Source organism: Macrobrachium nipponense, chromosome 24 (genome assembly GCF_015104395.2).
Source record: "Macrobrachium nipponense isolate FS-2020 chromosome 24, ASM1510439v2, whole genome shotgun sequence".
NCBI lineage: Eukaryota > Metazoa > Arthropoda > Malacostraca > Decapoda > Palaemonidae > Macrobrachium > Macrobrachium nipponense.
The window spans coordinates 54,270,670-54,296,408 of record NC_061091.1 but is presented as its reverse complement, the minus strand read 5'-3'; the positions used below and the strand labels follow the sequence as shown (position 1 = coordinate 54,296,408).

The window sequence follows — 25,739 nt, the reverse complement described above, 5'->3', positions numbered from 1 at the left end:
TTTTGTTACATTAATTTAGGTATCTGAATAAATTTAATCAATATTTTCCAATCATACCTGTCTCTGTTCCACCCTAGTGGTACCATCCAATCTAAGATATAGATGGCCATGATAATTTAAAAAGGCTTCAAAGACATCCAGCATCTTGGTCATCTGGGTGAAGATTAAAACTCTGTGACTACCCGATTTCAACTGCCGCAACAAACGATCCAGCGTCTGTAACTTGCCTGGAATGCAGTGAAAAATTATCTTACCTATAGTTATAAGAAATCAGAAAATTACTCTCCAATTATAACATAACTCATAACAAATCAATCTTTGGGTTACACCACAAATTCCCTCTTTCCCCCAAACCTTTTCCACAAGTATAAAAATAATTTTAAAGCCCAACATTGATTTCATTGGCTATACAGAATACATCAATTATTCTAGTGAAGAATATAAAATTTTGTTGTAAGGGAATACTCATCTATCTTTACAAAAAATACACCGAGGTAGATTTTGAATAAAATAATTTTCTCTATACAGGCAGTCCCCGGGGTTACGACGGGTTCGGCTTATGACGTTCTGAGGTTAAGGCGCTTTTCAATTATATTCATCAGAAATTATTTCCATGGTTATGACACCTACAACGCTGATCTGGCAGAAGAAATATGACACCAAAAATGCAAAATAATCAATATTTGAGGGTTTTTATGAAAAATGCAATAAAAATGCAATAAAAATGCAGTTTATAAAGTTTTTAATGCACCCAAAGCATTAAAAGTAAGGTTTTCTTAGGATTTTTGATGATGTTCCGGCTTATGACACGTCTCAAGAACAGAACCCGTCATAATCTGGGGACTGCCCGTATATGAGCCAGTATGTGTAAATGCCTAACAATAATAATAATAATAATAATAATAAATATATGAAGGTAGGAGACCCTCTCTTAACATGTTTTGTTAAGATGATGGCAGCATCAGTGGAATTGATTTTATATATGGTCTTTTCAATTCTTCTTATTATTCTCTTCTCATCAGGGCTGATATTTGCTAATAGCTGGCCGATGTTCATATCTTGGTTAAAGAAATGTTTTCTAAAAAATACTAATTTATTGTTATTGATAACAAAAGTGATTAACAAATCTTAGTAATGGAATTCCAACGTTTCCAACCGTATCATCGGTTCATTTTCAAGGAAAGGTGAGCTCACCTTTCCTTGAAAATGAACCGATGATACGGTTGGAAACGTTTGGAATTCCATTACTAAGATTTGTTAATCACTTTTGTTATCATAACAATAAATTAGTATTTTTAGAAAACATTTCTTTAACCAAGATATGAACATCGGCCAGCTATTAGCAAATATCAGCCCTGATGATAAGAGAATACTAAGAACGCAATGAAAAGACCATATATAAAAAGAAAAAAAAAAAAAAAAAAAAAAAAAATCAATTGACTGATGCTGCCATCATCTTTAACAAAATAATCATAATAATAATAATAATAGAATAAAACAAAGATTCACAGAGATCACGACAGACACAGTCAGACACCAACTAAAGAAAATGCCAAACTGGAAAACCCCAGGTCCCGATGAAGTCCATGGATACTGGCTCAAAAACTTCAAGGCCCTACACCCACGAATAGCAGAACAACTCCAGCATTGTATCTCAATTCACCAAGCACCCAAATGGATGACCACAGGAAGAATCATCCTTAGTACAAAAAGACAAGAGTAAGGGAAATATAGCCAGTAACTACAGGCCTATCACCTGCCTACCAATAATGTGGAAGTTACTAACAGGTATCATCAGTGAAAGGCTATACAACTACCTAGAGGAGACAAACAGAAAGGCTGCAGAAGGAAGTGTAGGGGCACAAAAGACCAGCTCCTGATAGACAAAATGGTAATGAAGAACAGTAGGAGAAGGAAAACCAACCTAAGCATGGCATGGATAGACTATAAGAAAGCCTTCGACATGATACCACACACATGGCTAATAGAATGCCTGAAGAATATATGGGGCAGAGGAAATACCATCAGCTTCCTCAAAAATACAATGCGCAACTGGAATACAATACTTACAAGCTCTGGAATAAGACTAGCAGAGGTTAATATCAGGAGAGGGATCTTCCAGGGCGACTCACTGTCCCCACTACTCTTCGTAGTAGCCATGATTCCCATGACAAAAGTACTACAGAAGATGGATGCCGGGTACCAACTCAAGAAAAGAGGCAACAAAATCAACCATCTGATGTTCATGGACGACATCAAGCTGTATGGTAAGAGCATCAAGGAAATAGATACCCTAATCCAGACAGTAAGGATTGTATCTGGGGACATCAGAATGGAGTTTGGAATAGAAAAATGCGCCTTAGTCAACATACAAAAAGGCAAAGTAACGAGAACTGAAGGGATAAAGCTACCAGATGGGAGCAACATCAAACACATAGATGAGACAGGATACAAATACCTGGGAATAATGGAAGGAGGAGAGGATATAAAACACCAAGAGATGAAGGACACGATCAGGAAAGAATATATGCAGAGACTCAAGGCGATACTCAAGTCAAACCTCAATGGAGGAAATATGATAAAAGCCATAACACATGGGCAGTGCCAGTAATCAGATACAGCGCAGGAATAGTGGATGGACGAAGGCAGAACTCCGCAGCATAGATCAGAAAACCAGGAAACAAATGACAATACACAAAGCACTACACCCAAGAGCAAATACGGACAGACTATACATAACACGAAAGGAAGGAGGGAGAGGACTACTAAGTATAGAGGACTGCGTCAACATTGAAAACAGAGCACTGGGGCAATATCTGAAAACCAGTGAAGACGAGTGGCTAAAGAGTGCATGGGAAGAAGGACTAATAAAAGTAGACGAAGACCCAGAAATATACAGAGACAGGAGAAAGACAGAGAGAACAGAGGACTGGCACAACAAACCAATGCACGGACAATACATGAGACAGACTAAAGAACTAGCCAGCGATGACAATTGGCAATGGCTACAGAGGGGAGAGCTAAAGAAGGAAACTGAAGGAATGATAACAGCGGCACAAGATCAGGCCCTAAGAACCAGATATGTTCAAAGTACGATAGACGGAAATAACATCTCTCCCATATGTAGGAAGTGCAATACGAAAAATGAAACCATAAACCACATAGCAAGTGAATGCCCGGCACTTGCACAGAACCAGTACAAAAAGAGGCATGATTCAGTGGCAAAAGCCCTCCACTGGAGCCTGTGCAAGAAACATCAGCTACCTTGCAGTAATAAGTGCTACGAGCACCAACCTGAGGGAGTGATAGAAAACGATCAGGCAAAGATCCTCGGAAGGGGGGGTGGGGACTATTGGTATCAGAACGGATAGGGTGATACGTGGCAAATAGACCAGACGTGACGTTGATTGACAAAATCAAGAAGAAAGTATCACTCATTGATGTCGCAATACCATGGGACACCAGAGTTGAAGAGAAAGAGAGGGAAAAAATGGATAAGTATCAAGATCTGAAAATAGAAATAAGAAGGATATGGGATATGCCCAGTGGAAAATCGTACCCATAATCATAGGAGCACTAGGCACGATCCCAAGATCCCTGAAAAGGAATCTAGAAAAACTAGAGGCTGAAGTAGCTCCAGGTCTCATGCAGAAGTGTGTGATCCTAGAAACGGCACACATAGTAAGAAAAGTGATGGACTCCTAAGGAGGCAGGATGCAACCCGGAACCCCACACTATAAATACCACCCAGTCGAATTAGAGGACTGTGATAGAGCACAAATAATAATAATAATAATACCTAACAATAATAATCATAATAAATGAGACATTTTTATAATAAAAATACTTAGGTTTTATTTTATATATGTAAGCTGCCCTACAAAAAGAGGTTATGAATGTGCATATTTCCTAGAGAGCAATGAACTTGATTGGAATTGTTATCTAGCAACTGTGTTGTGGTTCGAGGCATCAGTGAATGGTTTGGGCAGATGCCGCATAGTAAAACATATCAAATCGTGGAGATGTGAGTGCCGGTGTGCAAACTGACCCAGCTGGAGGACTATGTGACTTAGATAGTCACCTGATAATGACATCACATACAACATTCTATAACAATTTAGTGTGTTAATACATAATAAAATCAGAACTGTGAGAAGACTAGTGTACGTACATTTGTACGCCTATCATGGCGCGAGAAAAACTATATATTCGGAGTGAGTGAGTAAAGTCGGGATTAGATGACAAGCCAGGTTTGGCCTTGTCCAAAAAGACAACTTGGTAACGTCAAACTCAACGAACATCTGGCACCTACCTTAGAAAGGAAGACTGCAAAAAGCATCCCTGCTACTATTCTCAAAATCATTAAATCTGGGACTAGACCAAACTCCAGGATTCAAAAATAGAATCTTTTATTTCCCCTAAAACTAACGTGATAAAGAAAATGAAATTAATTGAAAACCCAATTAAAAAAGAACAAATTATCTCAAATGATTGCCCCACTAGTTCCCACATTGTCACAGTAGCTCACATAGATATCACTATTTTCCCCAAACTCAGACCTTCAGAAATAAAAAATAAGTGGATGAGCATAAAAGAATGGGAATAAAAATTAAAACTGTTTCTGTATACATGGGAGAAAAACTGATTGCAAATTCAGTGTTTTTCACTGCACTTCCGCTTTTTCGGGCACCTGTAAATTGTTCAATGTTCAACCAAGGCCTTGTAATCTCCAACACTAAACAGTTTCTTTCTTTTTACTTTATATGTAGATCTCTTGTGCTCCGCTAATGAGCTTGTCGTCTAATCCCGACTTTACTCACTCACTCGGAATATATTGTTTTTCTCGCACCATGATAGGCGTACAAATGTACATACACTAGTCTTCTCACAGTTCTGATTTTCTTATGTATGAACACACTAAAGTGTTGTATACTTGGTAAGTGTATATATCAACAGAAGGATCCACAGTAATATCCTTGTTTATCTAGATATAATATGTTTATGGAAATATATACAAAGCTTAAAGCTTCCGTCCACAGTTCCCGGTTATCGGCGGGGTGCTGATAAGCAAAAACCACCATTAACCAAAACTCAGCAACTTACAACATCAAGTTTCAGTTAATGGCGCCTCTGTTAGGTATGTTACGGCACCATAACTCTATTATTGGCACCTTATGGTGCCGATAACCGAAACTTAGCCCTCATGGCACCATAAATAGCCAATTTTATGACACTGGACAAGCGCCATAAAACTGGATCGCCACTAACCGAGACCACCGATAACCATATGGGAAATTAGTACTATGACTCAATGTAAAATAGCAGACCTAATCATTCTGAATATACAAAAGAATACAATGGAAAAGATCCGCCAGGTTCCTTGGGATGCTTCAAACCATCAGTTAACCTATCTTCAAATTACAGACAACCCTACATCAGTTCCCACTTTCTGAAACACTATCAAGACTGATTTATTATTGTTTTACATTAAAGAGAAAAATAGATGACAAAAATATATAACTAAAGCTGCACTATTCATGAGGAACTGAATTAAGATGATAAAGTACTTATTAGGGCTTAAAATACTTACCACAGTCATATTGAATAAGTCTAGGGTCAGGGAACTGTGTAACAGAAGCATTCATGATGTGATGGAGAGGTGTTAAGTATGGCGCTATCTCCTTCTTCAACATTAGCTGTTGTCTTTCTTCTTGCCATAACTTTGATGGAGGGGGATGGCATATTCTCAACACAATTGGAGGTGAAAGAACTGATGGAACTACAAATATGAAACGATCTGTAATATCCTTAAGGTCTTTTAGATATTTTTCAGGGGTATAAACCACCTGATGAAGTATATCTGTCTGGATCCAAAAGGCGCGTGGATTTGGAGAAGTGCCATGTAGACAATGAACCAGTCCTTGCCCAGAATAATTACCACTGGAGGTGGCAATACTCTCAATATTTCCTATTACTGTCACAGCTTCAATTAAATCTGCTCCATAAATGGGGCATGCATGGCATTTCCTAATATTTAGTCTTGCTATCAAAGATAATTTTTCTTTTCTACTCTTCTTCTTTCTTTCATCCAGGTCATTCTGAAAGTATATATTACATTGACAATGAAAAGTTTAATTAGGGCCTTACACTAACTAATCAGTTCATTACCACTACATAAGCAATGAAATCATTATAACATTACTCTTTAACCCTATAAAAATTGTGAAATACTTGCAAAAGTTTTTACAAATCCAGATGTTTCCACACACAGATATTCCAAGTTTAAATTTAAAGTTAATTTTGGGAATATCTATAATAACAGAATTTAAATTCTACTTGGATCTATTCTGTCAACTGAATGCAACTTAAATACATTATGTTTACTTGAAGCATAAACAAGCATATCAAATAGTCCTTACTAAAAAAAATAAGCTCCTTTTCCTCTCATCATCTTTTCTTTTTTCCTCTTGCCGCTCTGCTTCCCTTTGTTCAGTTCTTGTAGTTGGTTTAGTGGGAGTGCTCGGGGCTGAAGTTCGAGGAGCTGGAGAAGGTGTGCTTGGTCGTATGATAGTGGAGGTTGCAGTTGTCTGCCAAATAGAAAGTGAACTTTAATTAATTAAATCCTAAGTTCAAATATAATATTCTTCAACATAATCCAATAATTTGAACCATTATGGTGAAAATCCATGTTTTAACAAACAAGTGTACTACATAAATCCATTCAACTGTGTGGGACACAACAAGGAAAAAAAATCCGTATTAAAATTAAGTTTCATATACACTTACTAAGTAATTACATAGCTATCGTTTCCTTAAGCAGCAGCTTTGATTTAAAATATTGCGGTAGCGCTTTAATTGTCTAATGTAGGTGAACAGGCCCCATCCACAGCTGGGAATACTGGAGCGCAACTAAGCAGTTATCTTCATTGTTTTTTGTGCCCTTATGTCCATCCAAGGGGAGGAGGGCAGGTTCTGATTCTGTAATTACTTGGTTAGTATATGAAACAATTTTATTATGAAAACATCATTTTCATATAAGTAACTTACCATGTAATTACATAGCTGAATCCTACACTGAATGGAGGTGGGATTCATGGACATATTCTTCTCCAAACCATTAAAGAATGGTAATGACTTTGAAATAGAAAAAGTTGCTAGCATTATTGAAACAATACTTATCATTTCCTTATCTTGTAAGCAAGCTACTGCCTGTAAAAACTGCTTGTGGTTGGTGGTCACCTTAACCTGTAGTTTGTTTGTATGGTGGTTTTACGTTGGATGGAACCAGTGGTTATTCAGCAACAGGACCAACGCCTTTATGTGACTTCCGAACCAAGTTAAGAGTGAACTTCTATCACCAGAAATCCACATCTCTCACACCTCAGTGGAATGCCCAAGAATCGAATTTGCAGCCACCGAAGTGGCAGGCCAAGACCAGGCCGATCATGCCACTGAGGCGCTTCTTAACTTGTAGTGGCGTGGCAGTTGAGCTGTCGGGAGAATCTACTTAAGTGGGAGGTTTGCAACGAAGGATATGACCAATATGAAGAAGTGCCCTTGCCCTGGGCACAGTACCAATATAATATATATATATATAATATATATATATATAATATATATCTATATATATATATTATATTAATAATAATTAGATATATATATATATATATAAAAAGACAACACTGTCACCTACACTGAAAAAAAAAACAACCCCCTCTCACTGAAAAATCAAAAAATTTTTATTTTTATTTTTCATACCTAACAAACTTGTGGTCTTAACAATAGGATAAATCTGGCGCCAGCTGGAAACCGGTTAAAAACAATAAAAGATTGTAAATAAAAGGAGTCTGTGGCATCTGACATCTGATCCGTGGTTTAGGTGGAAGCAAGTCAATCAGTCTTTCTTCCAACCCAGTATGAAACTAAGAGGGGTGGCTAGAGATGGGCAGTCAATGTTAAGACTTCAGGTCTGTTAGCCTTGAAAAATACAAATTAAAAATTTGTCATTTGTTCATATGCAAAATAAACCTTCAGTCTTAACAATAGGATAGACTTATAACTGGAGAGAGGTATGAGAATCGTGAACTGACTGGAATTGCTAAAGAAGACCTAAGCGCCTTGGAGATGTTAAGATATAGGGACGCTCAGTCCACTGGGTTCAACATCACAACATGACCAGATTCATTGCATTCATGTAGAATGGAAGTCCAAAAGAACTTTATCTATTCAGGTAACAAACGATGTTGGCCATAAGAAACAGGTTTGTCATCACTCCTCACTCCCCTTGTTGGTTTGAGGAGTTTAAGCTATTGAGAAGCAATTAGCAAGTGCATGGAACACGAAAAGTGCTGGAACAGTATGGCTGCAATAATCATTTGTATCAAGGTAGTTCCAGCGTATGATATGTTTATTCTTCAAAGTGCTCGTAGGAATGAAGGAGAAAAGGGAAAGAAAAGCGGCCAATCAACTAACTAATTCCCTACTCCACACAATCATCTTAGGCAAGATACAAACTATCCTGCCAGGGGCACTGGATGAGTCACACTTGTTGAACAGCCATCACTGCACCAACCCAAGGAAAATGTGTCAAAGGCTCTGTGGACAATACTCTTCATGGAGAATAAAGTGAAAGTGGTTTGAGGCAGTCATGAACCAGCATTCAAATCTTATGAACAGATAAGTATTTTAAGTATTTTAAAATGCCAGAAGGAGGAATGTATTCCTCAGTTGTCATGCGCTTCTGCATGCATCTAATTGGTGGGACAACTTGAAGATAAGTCAGCTTGTCTAAACACCGCATGTAGAAAACCGAAAGGGTGTACCAGGACACTTCTTTCATGACCTGGCCTGTGTTACCATTAAGTCTATCTTTCATGACCTAGCCTGTGTTACCATAAGTCTATCTTTCATGACCTGGCCTGTGTTAACATGAGGTCTATGACACCTAACCTCTAGAAGACGACACATTCAGATAACGACAGTGCTTGACAGGACCCTGAAGCTTTCCAACCCTTCCAAGGAAGCCAAGGTAAGAAAGAAAACTGTTTACAAAGACAGTTTCCTGGAAGATGATTAATGCTAGGGCTCAAAGGAGGTTGTGAGAAGGTTGTGTGAGACTACTCAGTTCTCAGCTCCAGAGTAAGGCCCCAAGTAAAAGGCCTGAGTTTCCTAGGTGAGTAAGAGCACAAAGAGGGCAAAGAGAGGTCCGCATCCTTCAGATGAACTAGACGTAAGTAAGTCTTGTAGCACCTCGCCAGTATCAACAGAAGGAACCTCCTGTTCTGAAAAACATTTAGAAGAACTTGTCTACTGAACAGGAACTTGGAGTGGAGAGAAACCCTTTTGATGACACGAATCACAGCAGCAGATGGCTCATCTTGTATATGGCTAATGAAGATCCTCTGCAGTAAAAGCCTTACATCTGAGTCGCTGTTGCGCTGGATAGATCTCCAGAAAGAGATACTGGATAAAATTCAGATGTGAAGAGATAAAAGATCCTCCTTCCATGGCGTTGGTAGGTAGTGGGAGAGGGGGATTCCGGATAATTAGGCAAAAACTATGGGTTTGTCCAGGTCCCTCTCAAGTTTGTAAGGACTCGAAGCTTACCTGAAGAACTCGATGGATCCCATGTGTACCTCGCAGTACGTCCAAGGCGAAGGGTAAATGAGAGAAAAAAAGGGGGTCACACATTCATACTGCCACTCACACTCTTCCGGAGTCCTATGGCCAGTGGTGGGTCAGATCTGTTTACTGGGCTGCCACCACCGGCCCAATCGAGAAGGCATCCAATGACTTGCAGGTGCAATCCCAGAAGTAGTGGGCCGTGAACGTGGACTGTCTGTTCCACACCCTGGCCCTCAAGATCTGGTTGACTGCTTAATTCTTCGAGAAGGCTAAAGAGGTGCCTATGCCCCTCATCTTGTGGGGCTTGGTACCCCTCGGGGGAGACTTACCTGTGCCTTCGTAAGCCCTTCTGATTGTTTCCCTTGGCCAGGAGATCGTGTTCCTCGAGACTGCCTTTTCACCGAGCCTCTGGACATAAATAGGATCCTGATACCCGGCATAAACTAAGCTGTTCTGCTGAGGTACTTCCTCACCGCTCTGACGGGGCATAAGAGGAGATCCTGCAGGTCTCCTGAATTCGCTAAGGCCGGAATTGAGAACTCCTTGAACCTGACATCTGACACTGAGGGATTCTGGTTCTTAGCTACGAAGGAGGGAACATGACTAAAGGCGAGATCCTTCCACCCCCTGGAGTGGGAAACCTCAAAAGCCAACCCATGCAGTTCGCCAAGCCTTTTGGCAGAGGCCAGGGCCAGAAGGAAGACTGTCCTTCAGGATCAACTCCCTGTTGAGAATGCCCTTCAGAAACTCATAGAGGCCTCTTCAGGGAATCCAGGACCCTCATGACGTCCCATTGAGGGGTGTGTATAGACTCGGGAGAGAGAGAGAGAGAGAGAGAGAGAGAGAGAGAGAGAGAGAGAGAGAGAGACGAGAGAGAGAGAGAGATGAGAGAGAGAGGAGAGAGGAGGAGGAGGAGGAGGAGGAGGAGGAGGAGGAGGAGGAGGAGGAGGAGGAGGAGGAGAGAAAAATATTTGAAACCATTCTTCAACATCGAGAGCTGCCTGGAATTCCCAAAGTCCACGACCTTCAGAAGGAAGACCTGCCTGAGGGCCGCCCTGACTCCCTTCACAGCTGCAACCGAGAAGCCCTTGTCAAGTCTCAGGTGTACTAGGAATTATGTTATCTGTGGAATTTTGACCTGCAGGGGCTCCAGGCCTCTCTCCCTGCACCAATTCCCAAAAGTAGCCCATTTGGCCTGTTAAATAGCAGTTAAAGACTTCCTTAGATAGCCCGACATCTGGGAGGCTGCTCTCTTAGAGAGGCCTTCCTTAATCGAGAACTGCTCGATAGTCTCCACCCATGAAGGAAAGCGTCCTCCAGTGCTACTCCTAGATCTGGCACTGGGGAGCAGAACACTGGCAGTTTGGTGTTCAACCTTGTTGCAAACAGGTCCAGGAAGGGGGAACCCCACTTTTCAATCAATTCCCTCACCACTTGATGATGAAGGAACCACTCTGAACCTATCACTCGTCCTTTCTTGCTTAGGCTGTCTGCTATCAACTTTCTTTTCCCCAGAATGAACCTTGCGGTCAGTGTCGTTCCGATCCCTTTGGCCAACTCCAGGAATTCCTCTGAGAGTTAGCACAGGTGATGGGACCTCAGACCGCCCTGATTCTTGAAGTAGGCCACCACCGTGGCATTGTCGCACATCAGTGCCACCACTTGGTTTGCAATCTTTTGCTCTAAACCCCTCAAGGCCCTCTGGACCACTAGTAATTCCAGCCTAATTATGTGTAGCCTTGGCCACTGGGAGGAGCTTAAGGGAGCCGTAGGACCAGAGAGAGTTCTTCGGCCCTGCCATAACACGATCCATGTGGGCCAGGCCCTGAGCCGTGCTTCTAGCTGGAGGAAGGCTCAGGGAAGGTTTGGCTTCTTTTAGGCACCCCAGAAGAAAATCCATCAAGGAGGACCTCTTGGCATCGGGGGGAAGAATCAGGTCTACCAGGCGGTTCTTGCTCCGGATGAGGATTAGGGCCTGCCTGTACAGATCCCTTGTAGGTCGTGCCTTGCCCTTTTAAAGGCATTCTGCAACCCGTCCTGGATGAAGGTTTCGTCCTCATTGTCTTAAAAGGCCGAGAGGCCACCACCTTGGGAAGAGGGGCGTATACCAGCGAGGCAGGACGGCTCACTCCGGGGGCTACAGTATCAGAGGCCATCATGGGACTCCCACTGGCAGAGGCCTGCACCACTATCCTGAACAGAGAGGGCGAATGGCTCGGCTGCCTCCGCAGAGCAGATGAGGGGCGAGGGTCACCCACCGATGGGGTCTGAACAGTCTGACTGGCCGTCATGGGAGACGTCAGGACCCCAGCTGGCACCACTGGAACCAGAGGGGGAAAAGGCTGACGGGGCAACACAGCACCCGACTTCTTTGAACTGCACCTCCTCCTGCAGGAGGCCTCATCCAAGGAAGAGGAGTCCAATGACGAAGACACTTCGGAGGAAGAAACCTTCCTCTTTGATTTCTTCCTCTTCTTGTGGGGTTCAGCTCAGGGGTATGCCACTAGGGCCTGAAGCCTAGCCTGGACAGGGAAGCCGCTAGGGCCTGAAGCCTAGCCTGGACGGGGACGCCCTGACCCTGGAGAGTAGAATGGACTGCTGGCCCGCCACATCTAGTGGGAGCTGCAGGGACATGCCCCAGCACATAAAGTCCTCTTCCCTTAGCGAGGATCTGAAACGGGGTGCCGGTCCAAGACCGGGTCTGGCACTCTGAAGAACTTGTCAGTTCCCACTACCTCATGCTGGTAGAGCAGGTAAGCCCAGGGGTCGGGTCCAGTGACTCAAGAGCCCAGGCCTGCTACAAAGGCTGCTTCCACGCGCGTGGGAGCTACCGCGGAGGGAGCCAGAGCAGGTAACCCAAGCGCAGTAGCCCGGGCTGCCCACACAAACAGCATCTCGGCCTGCGGCATACCCTGCAACTTGAAGCGGTCCCACACCTCTTTCAACAGATCCTCGTCCCATGGCGGGGCAACTACCTGGACAGGTATAGAAATGGATCTTCGGGCTCTGCAATGGTCAGAGACTCGGCAACGGACTCACCTAGGTGAGAGGACAAGGGAAGACTTTGAGGAAGAAGATGGGGACGGTGATGGTCTGCCAGACAAAGGCTCTGCTGAGCGCGACTTCTTCGAGGGAGACTTGTCCTTTTTCGTCTTCTTCCTCTTCGTGGCCAACTTAACCCACACTCCTCGCACGTGGAATCCTGCGAGCATGGACCTTCACGACACTTGGTACACAAAGAATGGGGGTCAACCGCCAACATGGGCTGGAAGACCCCACAAGACTTCATCTTTGAAGGGCCTGGACACAGCCGAGGGGCTTGGACTCCATCGAGCGAAGGGCACACACACACACACACACATGAAAAGAAAGGGAAAAGTTTAAGATCAGGTCGATACCACACGAGATGACCTGATACGTGTTAACCCTCTTACGCCGACTGGATGTATTTTACATCGACATTTTTTGTCTCCCGTGTGCCGACTGGACGTATTTTACGTCGACTTACAAAAGTTTTTTTTAAAAATTCGCGGAAAAATACTTATAGGCCTACCAGCCTAAAACTTTTGAATCACGCGCCTTGGGGGATGCTGGGAGTTCACGGATCAAGGTGTTGTTTTGTTTACAATCGTTACGCAGACGCGCAAGCGCGAATTTCTTTCTTGCCGCACTAAAAAGTATCTGTGACACATCTCTGAAATTATTTTGTCACTTTGACATAATTTTTGTACCATTGGCAAACTTTCAACCTTCGGTCAACTTTGACTCTACCGAAATGGTCAAAAAACGCAATTGTAAGCTAAAACTCTTATATTTTAGTAATATTCAATCATTTACCTTAATTTTGTAACTAATTGGAAGTCTCTAGCACAATATATTTCTATTTATGGTGAATTTATGAAAAAACTTTTTCCTTACGTCCGCGTGGTAACTTCCGAAAAAAATCATACATGCGATTGTGGTAATGTTTGCACCATTTTAAAATTAGCCGTTATATAAAGTTTTATATATGGAAATGTGCGCAATTTCATGCACAATACAACTAAAAACAACCCATGGTTGTAGCTTTTATCAGTTTTGAGATATTTTCATATAAATAACGATAATTGCCAAAATTTCAACCTTATCGGTCACTTTGACTCTACCGAAATGGTTGAAAAACACAATTGTAAGCTAAAACGCTTATATTCTAGTAATATTCAATCATTTACCTTCCTTTTGCAACAAATTGGAAGTCTCTAGCACAATATTTCGATTTATGGTGAATTTATGAAAAAAATAAAATTTTCTTTACGTCCGCACGGTAACACTTCCGAAAAAATCATACGTGCGATTGTGGTAATGTTTGCACCATTTTAAATTAGCCGTTACATAAAGTATTATATATTAAAATGTGCGCAATTTCATGTAGAATACAACTAAAAATAATTGAAGGTTGTAGCTTTCTCATTTCTGAAATATTTGCATATAAATCACGATAAATAGAAAAAAAACCACGTTCGGTCAACTTTGACTCTACCGAAATGGTCGAAAAACGCAATTGTAAGCTAAAACTCTTACAGTCTAGTAATATTCAGTCATTTATCTTCATCTTGAAACAAATTTGAAGTCTCTAGCAAAATATTTAGATTTATGGTGAATTTAAAAAAAAATCTTTCCTCCCTCAGCGCGCGGATTCTCTGCCACAAATCTCCGAAATGCGTACGTCCCATTCTCGGAATATTTGCTCCGTTTCATATTAGGCATTTCATAGAGTTTTATATATGAAAATATGCGCAATTTCATGTAGAATAAAACGAAAAATATTTGAAGGTTGTAGCTTTTCTTATTTCCGAAATAATTGCATATAAAAAATATATATATAAAAAAATTTGACATTTGGTCAACTTTAACTCGTCAGATATAGTCGAAAACTGCAATTGTAAGCTTATACTCTTACAGTATAGTAATATTCAATCATTTGTCTTCATTTTGAAAGAAATTGGAAGTCTCTAGGACAATATTTAGATTTATGGTGAATTTTTGAAAAAAATATTTGTTTACGTCCGCACGTTACGAATTCATGCATTATTTTGTGATAATATTTTCTCTGTGTTGCTTTTATAGTTTTACAATGTGTTATATACCAAAATGATCACAATTTAGTGTACATTACAATGAAAAAAAAGTAACTTGTTACCTTTAACCGTTTTGCGCACAGTGCGATTTGAATACAATCATATATGAAATTTCGTTTTTGCGCTATCATATATCGCATAATTTATATATGATAATGATAATTTTTTTCATTTCTGATGGTTGCATACTGAACTTAAGGCAATGACAAAAAAAGGAGCCAAAAATGAACTCTTAATCTTAAAAACTAAGCGGGCTGTGATTTTTTGAAAAAAATATTTTTTCCGCTTCCGCGCTCACTCCGAAACCCCTCCGGCATACGGGAGACAATTTTTTATTTACCGCTCCGGCGTAAGAGGGTTAACAGGTCAGCGACCAGGAAAGCATTGGTGACCCCTGACTCAGGTCGCATGGCCACTGACCCCCAGGGCATGTATCCTTCTGCCACAGTGTGGCTTGGTGAGGGGGGGATAACAGAATTTTTCTGGCTGGTACCAGGATGATATCCCAGGTTCTCCTATTAAAGTAGTTTGAGGTAAGTAGATGGTGTCGTAACAAATATTCGGAAGAGGGGATGATGGAATAATGGAGCTATCTTCTAACCTAGGCTACGGTAGAATTCTGGGCTAAAGGAAGCATTTCTTGTCTCCAGCGGCCACTTTCCACTTTCTATCCCTCTCTACTGTCTAATTGAAATCAACCCTTGATGGACTGATACCCTCATATGAGTAGCAATAACAGATTTTGTGTGGTTCCTACTTCTATAGCCCATAAATTCATAAATGGCAACTTTTGGACTGGCCAAGATCAAGGAAGCGGGTGGCTCATCAGGTAGTTGTGATCTCGACTTCAAGGCTGCCTCTCTCTCTCACATGATGTCTTTTTATAAATTTGCTCAAAAATATACCAAGGGATTCCTGTTGGTTTTAGATCTTATCTTTTATGGTCGTATGTCAGTTACAATTGTAATTTTCCAAAGAAAATGCAAAGAAATATTAGAAAAGACATGTATAACCCAAAAAAGTTACTGCATCTTTGATCTCAGTAAATTCATGTAAATATTTACACAAAAATACTCAAAATTTGCTACTGATTTTAGTTCTTAAGTGTTTTAATATTGTATGAGCCAGCCATACGTATTTATAATTTAACAAAATAAAATAAAACTATTTATTAGAAAAAATACCTTTAACTTGGTATTTTTTTTAACATTGTCTTGTAAAAGAAGCACCAGAGGGGGTTGTAAATAGTCATTTCCAACTTCTTGGAGAAGGGAAAATGTTTCTGAGATTTTTTTCCTTACACCCTGTGCATTTGCATATATTCTCTTAACACTGATGTGTTTTTTCTTAAATTGCCCAACCTCAAAGTTTCATTGGCCTGGGGTGTTGCATATTGATTTTTTAACAAGGCTATTAAGGCTTAAATACTTTCTACTCTTGCTAATCATTACATTAGCACAAGCTTTCTCCCTCCTACATTTACTGCAAATTGTATGAGAATCATATGAAGATTTTTTCAAACTAGTTTACAACTTTTGCTACAATAGCGAACCTAGGTGAACTTGCACCCGACAATAATAATCAAACATAAAAATAATCCTGAAAACTATTAAAGCTTGAAGGCTACTCAGATAAGTGATAATACTTCACCAATATCCAGCCATATACATAACTGAAAATCAGTAAACAAAACCGACAGCAACAGGACAGGAGACGACATAAAAACAATGAAGATATCTGCTTAGTCACTTCTAGTATTTCCAGCAGTGGGCAGGACCTGTTTCCTACACTAAACAATTGAAGTGCAACTGCGATATTTAAAATTAAAATGGCTGTGCATGTGGAAACTACAGCTGTGTAATTACTTGGTAAGATACTTATATTATGCAAATCTCCATTTGAGAAATTGAGGAAGACCTTTGAGTTTAGAAATTACTGTAAAATCTTGTCTTATTGTAAAAGCATAGTTATTATTATGAACTTATTCCTCATAAAACACCCTTCACTACTATTCAGGAGGTGGACAAAATAACCAAGCCCAAAAAATGAAAATGATGCTACCAACATTCTATTCCTAGAAAAGATGACAGGAATTAGAAAGATCAGGTTCCAAAGGAGCATTTTTGTGCCTTAAGATTTGCAATGAAAGGATTCCAGACTTTTGAGACAAAGTACTTGAAGCAGTGAAATCAGGTGAAAAGTATTCAATACCAGACACCTAATGAATATGAGTATTAGTGAGACAACTCATGTAACACCTTATCCAAAGCAAGGACAAGGCTTGCTAGGATGATGGGGCAGAAGGCAAATACGTTGTGTTGGAGTGAGAACATTATGAAAAACCGAAACAGAGGTGAACAATGCCTGGTGTCCCACCGTGGACATGGCAAAGGGCAACAGCTGACAAAAGACAGCAAAGATTAAATAACACTAATGTCCAGAGCCCTAGTTCTGAACAAGGAAAGATCCTATAGGAATGCCAGAGCTAGTCCTGGATAGAACCTCCACAGCAAAAATTAAACATTTTCACCGACGGTCAAACTCAGCAACTCATACATTGGAATAATCAACAGGTTTAATAACAAGAGGGCCATCTGTCAAAGAGAGGCTTAATAAACTCTACATAGGATATGCTTCCTCATCTCTTGAAGGCAGTTCACAAAGAACAGAATGGGGGTGCATTTCATATAAGACTGAGCCCAGCCACCAAACCAGAGGTGTGACTTCTCATGAAAGGCAATGGGATCATTGACATGTTAAGAGCAGCGCAGTGTAATCCAAAACACAGCTAGCCATTAGTTCATGAAGTCATGTGTCCAACAGATTCATAAAATCATTTAGTTTGAAGACGTAGATCCAATGTCAAGCCTAAGTAGACCTGTCGTACTCAAAAGTAATTACTCATCTACAAAATAAAAGTAATGAATAAATAGAGGGCATTGAATATTTCATTAAACAATGTCAGGCTGAAAAAGACTGGAGACAAGCAGCGTGACAATGTAAACAATCAAGAAAGAGTGGCCAGTCAAGAGGAGTCATGGTGACAGCAATACAGCAATACCTGATAAACTCCATTCACTGACACTAAAAAGCTTGATATATAGAATACATCATGTAGAGGAAAAAATGAGGGAATAGTGTGCACAGATCAATGCAATACCCTAGATGGAACAAAGATAAATTAAATTTTTTCAAATGTTTAAAAACAATGCTATTCAGTACATGTTCTACAGATTTAAAATTTACTGAATATTACAGAAAATAAATGTACCAAACAATGGGCAGGCTGGATATGATTAAGACAACAAATACTGCAGACTGAATCTGCATATGCAAGGCGAATTATACATATGTCTAGTAGTATCAGTGTTCCTAGTCAGATATGAAGTATGGTGGGGCAATGAAACTATAAAAGACTTTGTTGAGCTGAGAATAAAATTTTAAGAATACATTGTGATGTCAGATGACAGGATAGTGAAAAATACCATTAGGAGAATTTATTGAAGTTCTAAATGTGGTTGAGAAGGATGATGAAGAGCTGGAGTTAGCATGGACATGGCCTCCATACCATTCTTAGGCACCAGAAGAATAGGGAGACCTAGTCCTACTTGAATAAGAATAGGATATGGTAGGCTGGAGATAATGAGATATGTAGAAGTGAAGGTAAAAAGATGACATGAGTAATATCCAGAAACTTTATTCTATATGATTCCCATGCAACAAAATGAATACTCACAGTGGGAGTTGGTGCTGGAGGTGGAGTTGAAACAGCAGGAACAGGTGCTGGTGTTTGAGTGCGTAAAGGAGAGACCACACTCTGAGCACCACTAACAACCTGCTGAAATAAAGTTAATATTTTCATGACTACACAAAAATAACCCTGCTTTTGCATTTCACATACACTGGTTTTACTTGTTTTCATAACTTTTAAAAAATCTACTTTCTCAGGTCAAGATAACAGTTTGCCCATCATTTGTCATTACATAGCTGATTTGCTCAATTTTCCTTAATGCAAATAGCTTTCTCATGGATGTTTTAGAACTAATCTCATTACTGCTGCATGGATAATCTAATCTTCCTGCATTTATCTTGAGGAGCGTGCCAAACGCCAATTTTCAAGGAATTATTGATGGATTTGGACTGGTTAATGTCTAACTAAACATGTCCTGAAGTATTATTGCAAATCAATCATATATTTGTTGACCGTATTTACTGGCCTGTGAGCAGCATTGAGCAAAAAATTATTATAAAATTCCTATGTGACTTTTTAGGTGGAAGTGAGACATACTTTACTTGCCTACTAAAATATACATTATTTACAATAAAAAACGACTCTTCTCTCAAAAATATATCAAAATATATATGTATCTCTATATTGCCCTGTGAGCAACATTGAGTGACAAATTGTTGCACAATGTCTGTATAACTTGCCAATTTCAGACAGACAAAGTGAAAAACTTACTTTAGAATCCCACTAAACTAACCTTTTTCTATGATACAGCTGGTTATTTGCTAAAGAATTTATCAAAAAGTAAATATATATATCTATGTATCTCTATATTCTGAACTCATCGTATCACAGATGTATCATGCCAACTAGTATACATATAATACTTTGTATTTTTTGGCATATTTTTATTGTCTATTTTTGGAAATATAAAATTATATAAGGATAAAGGTAAGTAACAGTTCCCAATAGCGTCGGGTTCACAAATAAACATCTCCATATCCGAGTGTATTTCTGGTCCAAGTGATAGCGTAGTTTTTTGTGATGCATTTTCTATTCCGATTTTCATACCATGTAGTGAATTCACACAATTCCAATGCCATAAGCAAAAGAAATACCATCCTTATAAAAGAGAAATTTCAACTATTGCATGTCATAAGTGGGTTATGAAAGGGAAGAATCGCCTGGGATAGCAACAATGGCAGAACTCACAGATCTACATAAGAGATTTGGTTTCCTATATTTTTTATATTCTGATCAGTGATATTCCGTCAAATAAGACCTGCAAGCTTGATTTTTTTTACTGGTGTGTGTGTGTGTGTGTGTGTGTGTGTGTGTGTGTGTGTGTGTGTGTGTGTGTGTGTGTGTGTGTGTGTGTTGCTTACTTTATCCTAGCAGTTTGTTTATTTGACTCCAAAAAACTGCACTTATATCGATGGCGTACAGCTTCCAAGAAATCTGTATAAAGATGTTTTTTTTCATTTACAATACTATGTATATAGTTTACCAATAACCATATTTGACAAAACAAAATAATAAAGAATCTAAATATAAAATTTAGCATAAAATATGTACAAAATCGTACGTCACTGTCACACGCAGCTACTTGAGACTGAACAAGGTAGCATTGATAGGTGGAGAAGACGACAGAATTAGTATATTACTGTATGTAAAAGCAATAACAACATATATAAAGGAAGGAAATTTCACAATCAATTTAACAATGATAAAATATGAAAACAATCAAGTGCAATAACAAAACAATTAAAAAAATCTTAATTGAGCCAGTGTTCGTTGTGCCAAGTGAGGCAGTATAATTTATATATATAAAAAAAAAAAAAAAAAAAAAAAACTATTCACAATAAAATATACCATAAACGATTAACAAAATCATTCATCATTGTGGTGATACACAGCTAATTTGGGATAGAGGGATGAAGCATTTATATTTTTGAGAAATAATGAATGAATGATCTTAAATCATCATGCATTGTGACATTGTTGCAGAGAAAAGACAATAAAATCTTTACTATAATACCTACATAAAAACGGTACAAATTCACAAAATAAATAAAATGTTATTTCACAACAAATTTAACATAAAAAAAAAGCCTACTTGAGCCAGTGTTTGGTGTGCTGAGCAAGATAATAGAGAAGAGAGGAGAGGAGAGGGAAGACGGGTGTTAGCTTCCTACTGACTTATCAGCTGGGCTGGGATGATTATGTGCCCGCTTCTTTCACTTACACTCAATTTGCCCAAATCAATTCTTTTTGTTACGGTAAGATACCTATCTAGTGAACATTGTTTACGATTTTTTACCGTGAAATAAATCGGCTCCATAATAAACACACTGGCGTGGCGTTCAGCCTCTGTGTGCCTTCGATTGTTTGATTAAGACTTTCTTGTGAAAAGTTATTTATTCTTTTTCCTTTTCTTGCATTCTTTACTTATTACTTATTTGTTTGCAAAAGCCTCATGTTTATTTTAAACTATGCTGTTTGCCAATAGTAAGTTGATGTATTGTGGCATACTTAATCTCTTTAATTGAGCTAGTGTTCAGTGCGCCGAGTGAGATGGTATAGTTTAACCATATTCACCAAAATACTTGAGATAGAGGGAGGAAGCGTTTATATTTTTGAGGAATAATGAATATGATATTGTTATGATACAATAAAGTTTGTTCATACTTACCTGGCAGATATATATAGTAGCTGTATTTTCTGAAGTCCGACAGAATTTTAAAAACTTCCGACACACGCAGTGGTCGGCCAGGTGGTTAGTACCCATTCCCGCCGCTGGGAGGCGGGTATCAGGAACCATTCCCATTTTCTATCATAATTTTTATTTCCACTGTCCCCTGAGGGGAGGTGGGTGGGTACTTGATTATATATATCTGCCAGGTAAGTATGAACAAACTTTATTGTATCATAACAATATCATTTTGTTCATGAAACTTACCTGTCAGATATATATATAGCTGAATCCCACCTTTGGAGGTGGGAAGGGACAGAATAGAAGGATTTTGGGAAACAAATGCATGCAGATGATTTACATCTTGGTTCCACCTGTTAGCATAGCTGGCTTCGTGGTTACTGCCACGTAAGTCTGCTTGTGCTACTAGAGTTGCCAGCGAGGTAGAGACCTATATAGCTGGTGCACTCCAGATGATCTGTCAACAGGGGCGAGACCACGACGTGACTTTAAACCATATTGACCATACCATGAGGGCTAAGAAGTAAATAAAATATATATATATATAAATATATATATCACCACCTGACCAACCTAGCCAAAGTTAAGGTGTGTTAACTAAGGCTTAAGAGTTAAGAAGTCGCCGTTGTCGGCGACTCAACAACTAAATTAAGAGCTCTTCCTAACCATTTTCTACAGGATAGGATGAGTGGTACTTCTTGCCCCCAAGATTGTGTCTGCAGACACGTTATGGCCCTAGCGAGCAGCAGATCTCATATGCCATCTTCACATCTCGCAGGGAGTGTGAAGTGAACACAGAGTTGCTTCGCTAAAACATGGTACTCAGGATGTTGCTGAGTGCCATGCTCTGTTGAAATGCTTCCGAGGCCGCGCCCTCACCTCGTGAGCATTCAGATAAAAAGATTTCAAATCTTGTGCAAACACAATGAAGGAGCATTTTTGAAAGAACTCCTTAACACTAAAGCCAGGCTGTTCTTCGATATGGGCAAGTCTGGTCTTTTTCGGAACACTGCAGATTGCCCGAATGACTTCGACTTTCTTGAGTTTTATGTAGATAAAACTTGAGAGACCCGACAGGGCACAGGACTCTCTCTGGCTCCTGGCCCACTAACTTGTGCCATCCTTGCTTCCAAGCTCCTGGCCCAAGGACAAAAACGGGTTACCATTCTTAGGCCACAACGGAAGGGTTAGAGAGCACACCGCCTTGTGTTCTCTAAAGCCAAAACTTGTGACGATGGCTTAAAATCTCACTAACCCTCTTTGTCGTATCTAGGGTGGTTAGAAGAAGGCCTTCCTGATCACATGCAAGAAGTTAACAGGTAGGAGAGGTTCGAATGCTTTGACATCAAGAACTTCAGACTACGTCTAAGTTCCATATTGAAAGCTTCGATCTGGACATGCACAGTCAGTCCGTCTGTACTAAAGTCAGGTGACCGACCAGTTGACCAGTCAGACGAATCAAGGACAGCAAGGCTGTACCCTGAAGACCATAAGGGCACTATTCTTCGCTGAAGGATGAGTGTCTGGACTGCCTGGGCGATTCAATCTAAGCAAACCTTGGGGGTGTATCAACGCAACCCAACGTCGTCAGCGAATCAACTCCTGACTCGAGCTTCTGGTGCCAGGAGAAAGGAGCGAGGAGCAAAAAGGCGATTCAGTCCCGAAGGAAGAATGCCTGACAGTCCAACCTGGTCTCATGTTACGATCATCGGGGGTGTATAAAAAACGCAACCGACTTCGTCAACAAGAAACTCAGGGCTACTATATGTCGCCTGATCTCGCACGAGTGTCTGACTCCGAGAAAAACAGGTGAGACAAAAAGTAGATGATGAGCGAGGTTCGAGATTCCACAGAACTCAAAGATCGTGAAGGGCTTTGTTGTTTGACAGACGCAAATCTCTGAGCCCAAAGGCCGCAACAACATATTTGCGTATTCTTTAACCCCTTCTTTACCGGGTGGGTGAGCAGAATGTAAACATTGTGTTCGCTGCCGAACTGAATCTCTCGGTAGTGACTCGAGTTTGGAGGGGTGCCCATCGTAAAAATATTTGCCAAAAATACACTAATCAAGACAGGCTAATGAAATATCAGGTATATTAGCACTAGAATAACGCATATTCTCTGTTAGTTTTATCATCCTACAGGGAAAATAAATGATTTTATGAAAAAAAATTTGAAACTCAGTGTCCCTTGGACCACTGGTGGTCCGGTGAGAAAACTATGGTCTTGAATAGAAATTCGGTCTTACAGAATGTTGGTATATTGCACCTGGAACATGCACATAAAGTATTATCAAAAATCGAACAGTAAATAAGCACGTAATAACAAAAAAAAAGAGCAAAAACTAAAGCGAAAGCCCCGCCAATAAATATGGAAATCGCAAATTTTATAGTATATCTTTCAAAAATTGGGCGATGTCATTTTCTACGTTTTCTAAGATTAGTTTCATCACAGAAAACAACTTTAGGGGCATTAGGGGTATCTAAACTAATTTTTCAAGTTTCTTGTCCTCAGAAAAAATCGCTTTTTTGCTTTTTCTCTGTTTTGGTTTTTTATATATAAGTTACTATAAGGCTTTATTTCTACCTTCATTTATCTGGTGTTCATATCTTTTATTTGTAAAATGTAATAAGTGAATAAATAAATAAATACAGTAAATGATGATACAACTGGTTTTTTACTTGGGTAGAAGTTATTACATGTTTACGCTTGTCTGGTTTTGTGATTTTTTGTTGAGACGCAGTTCATCTGTCACCTACACACTACTATAAGCAGTAATAATACTATTTTTTTGGGTTCATCATACGTCTGGCATCGTGTCATACTGTTTATTTTGCTCCAAACTCTTCAAACCGAAATTACAGAATGATTGGAAGTCCCTATCTGAAAAGAGGAGTTTTGGTGGTACTATGCGTACCACCTTTATGCACCCGGTGCGGTATAGTAGACTTCAATGGTGGTACCCACCTACCTCCAAACAAACTTTCGGTAATGAAGAGGTTAATAGTTGTGACTGCCAGCTTATCCCATTCTTCAGACGGAAATGGAAGACGGTAATCTTATTCCTGTCAACATCTCGATAGCCTGAACGTAGTCAAACTCAGAGCGGAGATGTATATAGGTAGTTATAGGTACCTTTTCGAGTTAGAGTAGACCGACTCTCTCGGAAAAGGTCCTTGGAAAGTGAACTAGGAAGTATGTGACCTCTGTGAATCCAGGATCCTGAAGGCCAACATGGGGCGATCAGCGTCATTGTCGCTCCCTGTGACGTCATAAATCCTCTTATTACATTTCCTAAGAGATTGAAAAAAGGGGAAAAAGAGACTAAATATCCATCCCCGTTCAATACATAGGATGGCGTTTAAATGGTACCGAATCCCGGATCGAGAATAAGGGAGCAGAAAAGAAGAAGCCTCTTCGTCCTCAACATATCGAAGAGAAGAATGAAAGGGCGTCCCTAAAGTCTCCACAACTCTCAACTTACTTCTAAAGAAAGATTCCACTCGGAAGTCAATAGTTGCTGCCGTCGATCTAGACGATTCGTACGGACTTTTGCAATCCTGTAACGAACCTCTAGAGGATCGTTACATTCTACGCCTGTTGTTATAATAGGCTTTCTCGTAAACTCGAACAGGGACCGAGAAGATACTTCTTAAGATATGAGAGAGCTGTGGAATATCAGAGTTGATCTGGACCACTGGTTCCCAAAACTCGTTACGAGGACTGGAGGGACTACCGAATCGCTTTTACTTCTTTCAGATTAAGATCCAAGACATCTGAAACCATATCCAGATGTCCGGCACCTTCTTTCTATCACTCAGGTGATAAACGCACTGAGAGATGTTCAGAATCATTCCTAGATCTTGAATAATATTTCAGTTTCCCGGTAGGAGAAAACTGTGGTCTGAATTGCAGTCTATTCGGGGAAACAAAACTTCTTCAGGAAGGAAATGGTCCCCAGCAAGCTCATCCATTCCCTCCCCGAGTATGCTTACTTCCCTAATAAGGCTGCGCTTTGCCTAAGCAGGAGAGCATATAAAAGTGCAATGTTGCGGTAGACTCGTAGTTCTATACCGTGCGGTAACGAGCACCGAAAGGATTAAGAGATAACTCTGTTGAACATAGTAAGGCAAAACGAATGCAACGTTTATTCATTCACGTAAGAAATCCCCTCAATCTTAGGCTAAAGTCCGTGATTGTAGGGCAGAGATAACAGTTAGTCAGTCAATCCCGCAGGAGAGACGTAACCGCCAGCACAGAGATACGGTTAGTCAGTCAATCCCGCAGGAGAGAGAGACGTAACCTACCGCGCATGACAGCGCCCGATCTGTTACTGGCTCGGTTGGACTGGAGGACAGACACAGCGTGACAGCAGCAGCCAGCAGCTTACGAACGTCGTCTCTTAACTTTATGTCTGGGTTGCCAGCTACCCTATTCTACGAAGAATAGGTCCGTTATTTTTTGAGCAGAAAGACTCTCAAGCTGGTATATTTAAGCGAAACAGAAAACGCTAAATATATAGATGCGTTTGTGTCGTCAGAACACTACCATACAACGG

At 40.1% G+C, this 25,739-nt stretch overlaps 1 protein-coding gene across 1 annotated transcript in view; it reads right to left on the bottom strand.

Moving 5' to 3' along the window:
- The window catches only part of LOC135203116 (helicase domino-like), a 209,546-nt gene that overhangs the window by 99,726 nt on the left and 84,081 nt on the right, over positions 1-25,739 (bottom strand). Inside the window, exons 15-18 of the mRNA XM_064232755.1 lie at positions 18,478-18,579; positions 6,420-6,587; positions 5,591-6,098; positions 58-227 (exon numbers count right to left, since the gene is read on the bottom strand). Of these exons, the coding sequence (XP_064088825.1) occupies positions 58-227; positions 5,591-6,098; positions 6,420-6,587; positions 18,478-18,579 (948 nt within the window). The remainder of the gene's footprint in view (positions 1-57; positions 228-5,590; positions 6,099-6,419; positions 6,588-18,477; positions 18,580-25,739) is intronic.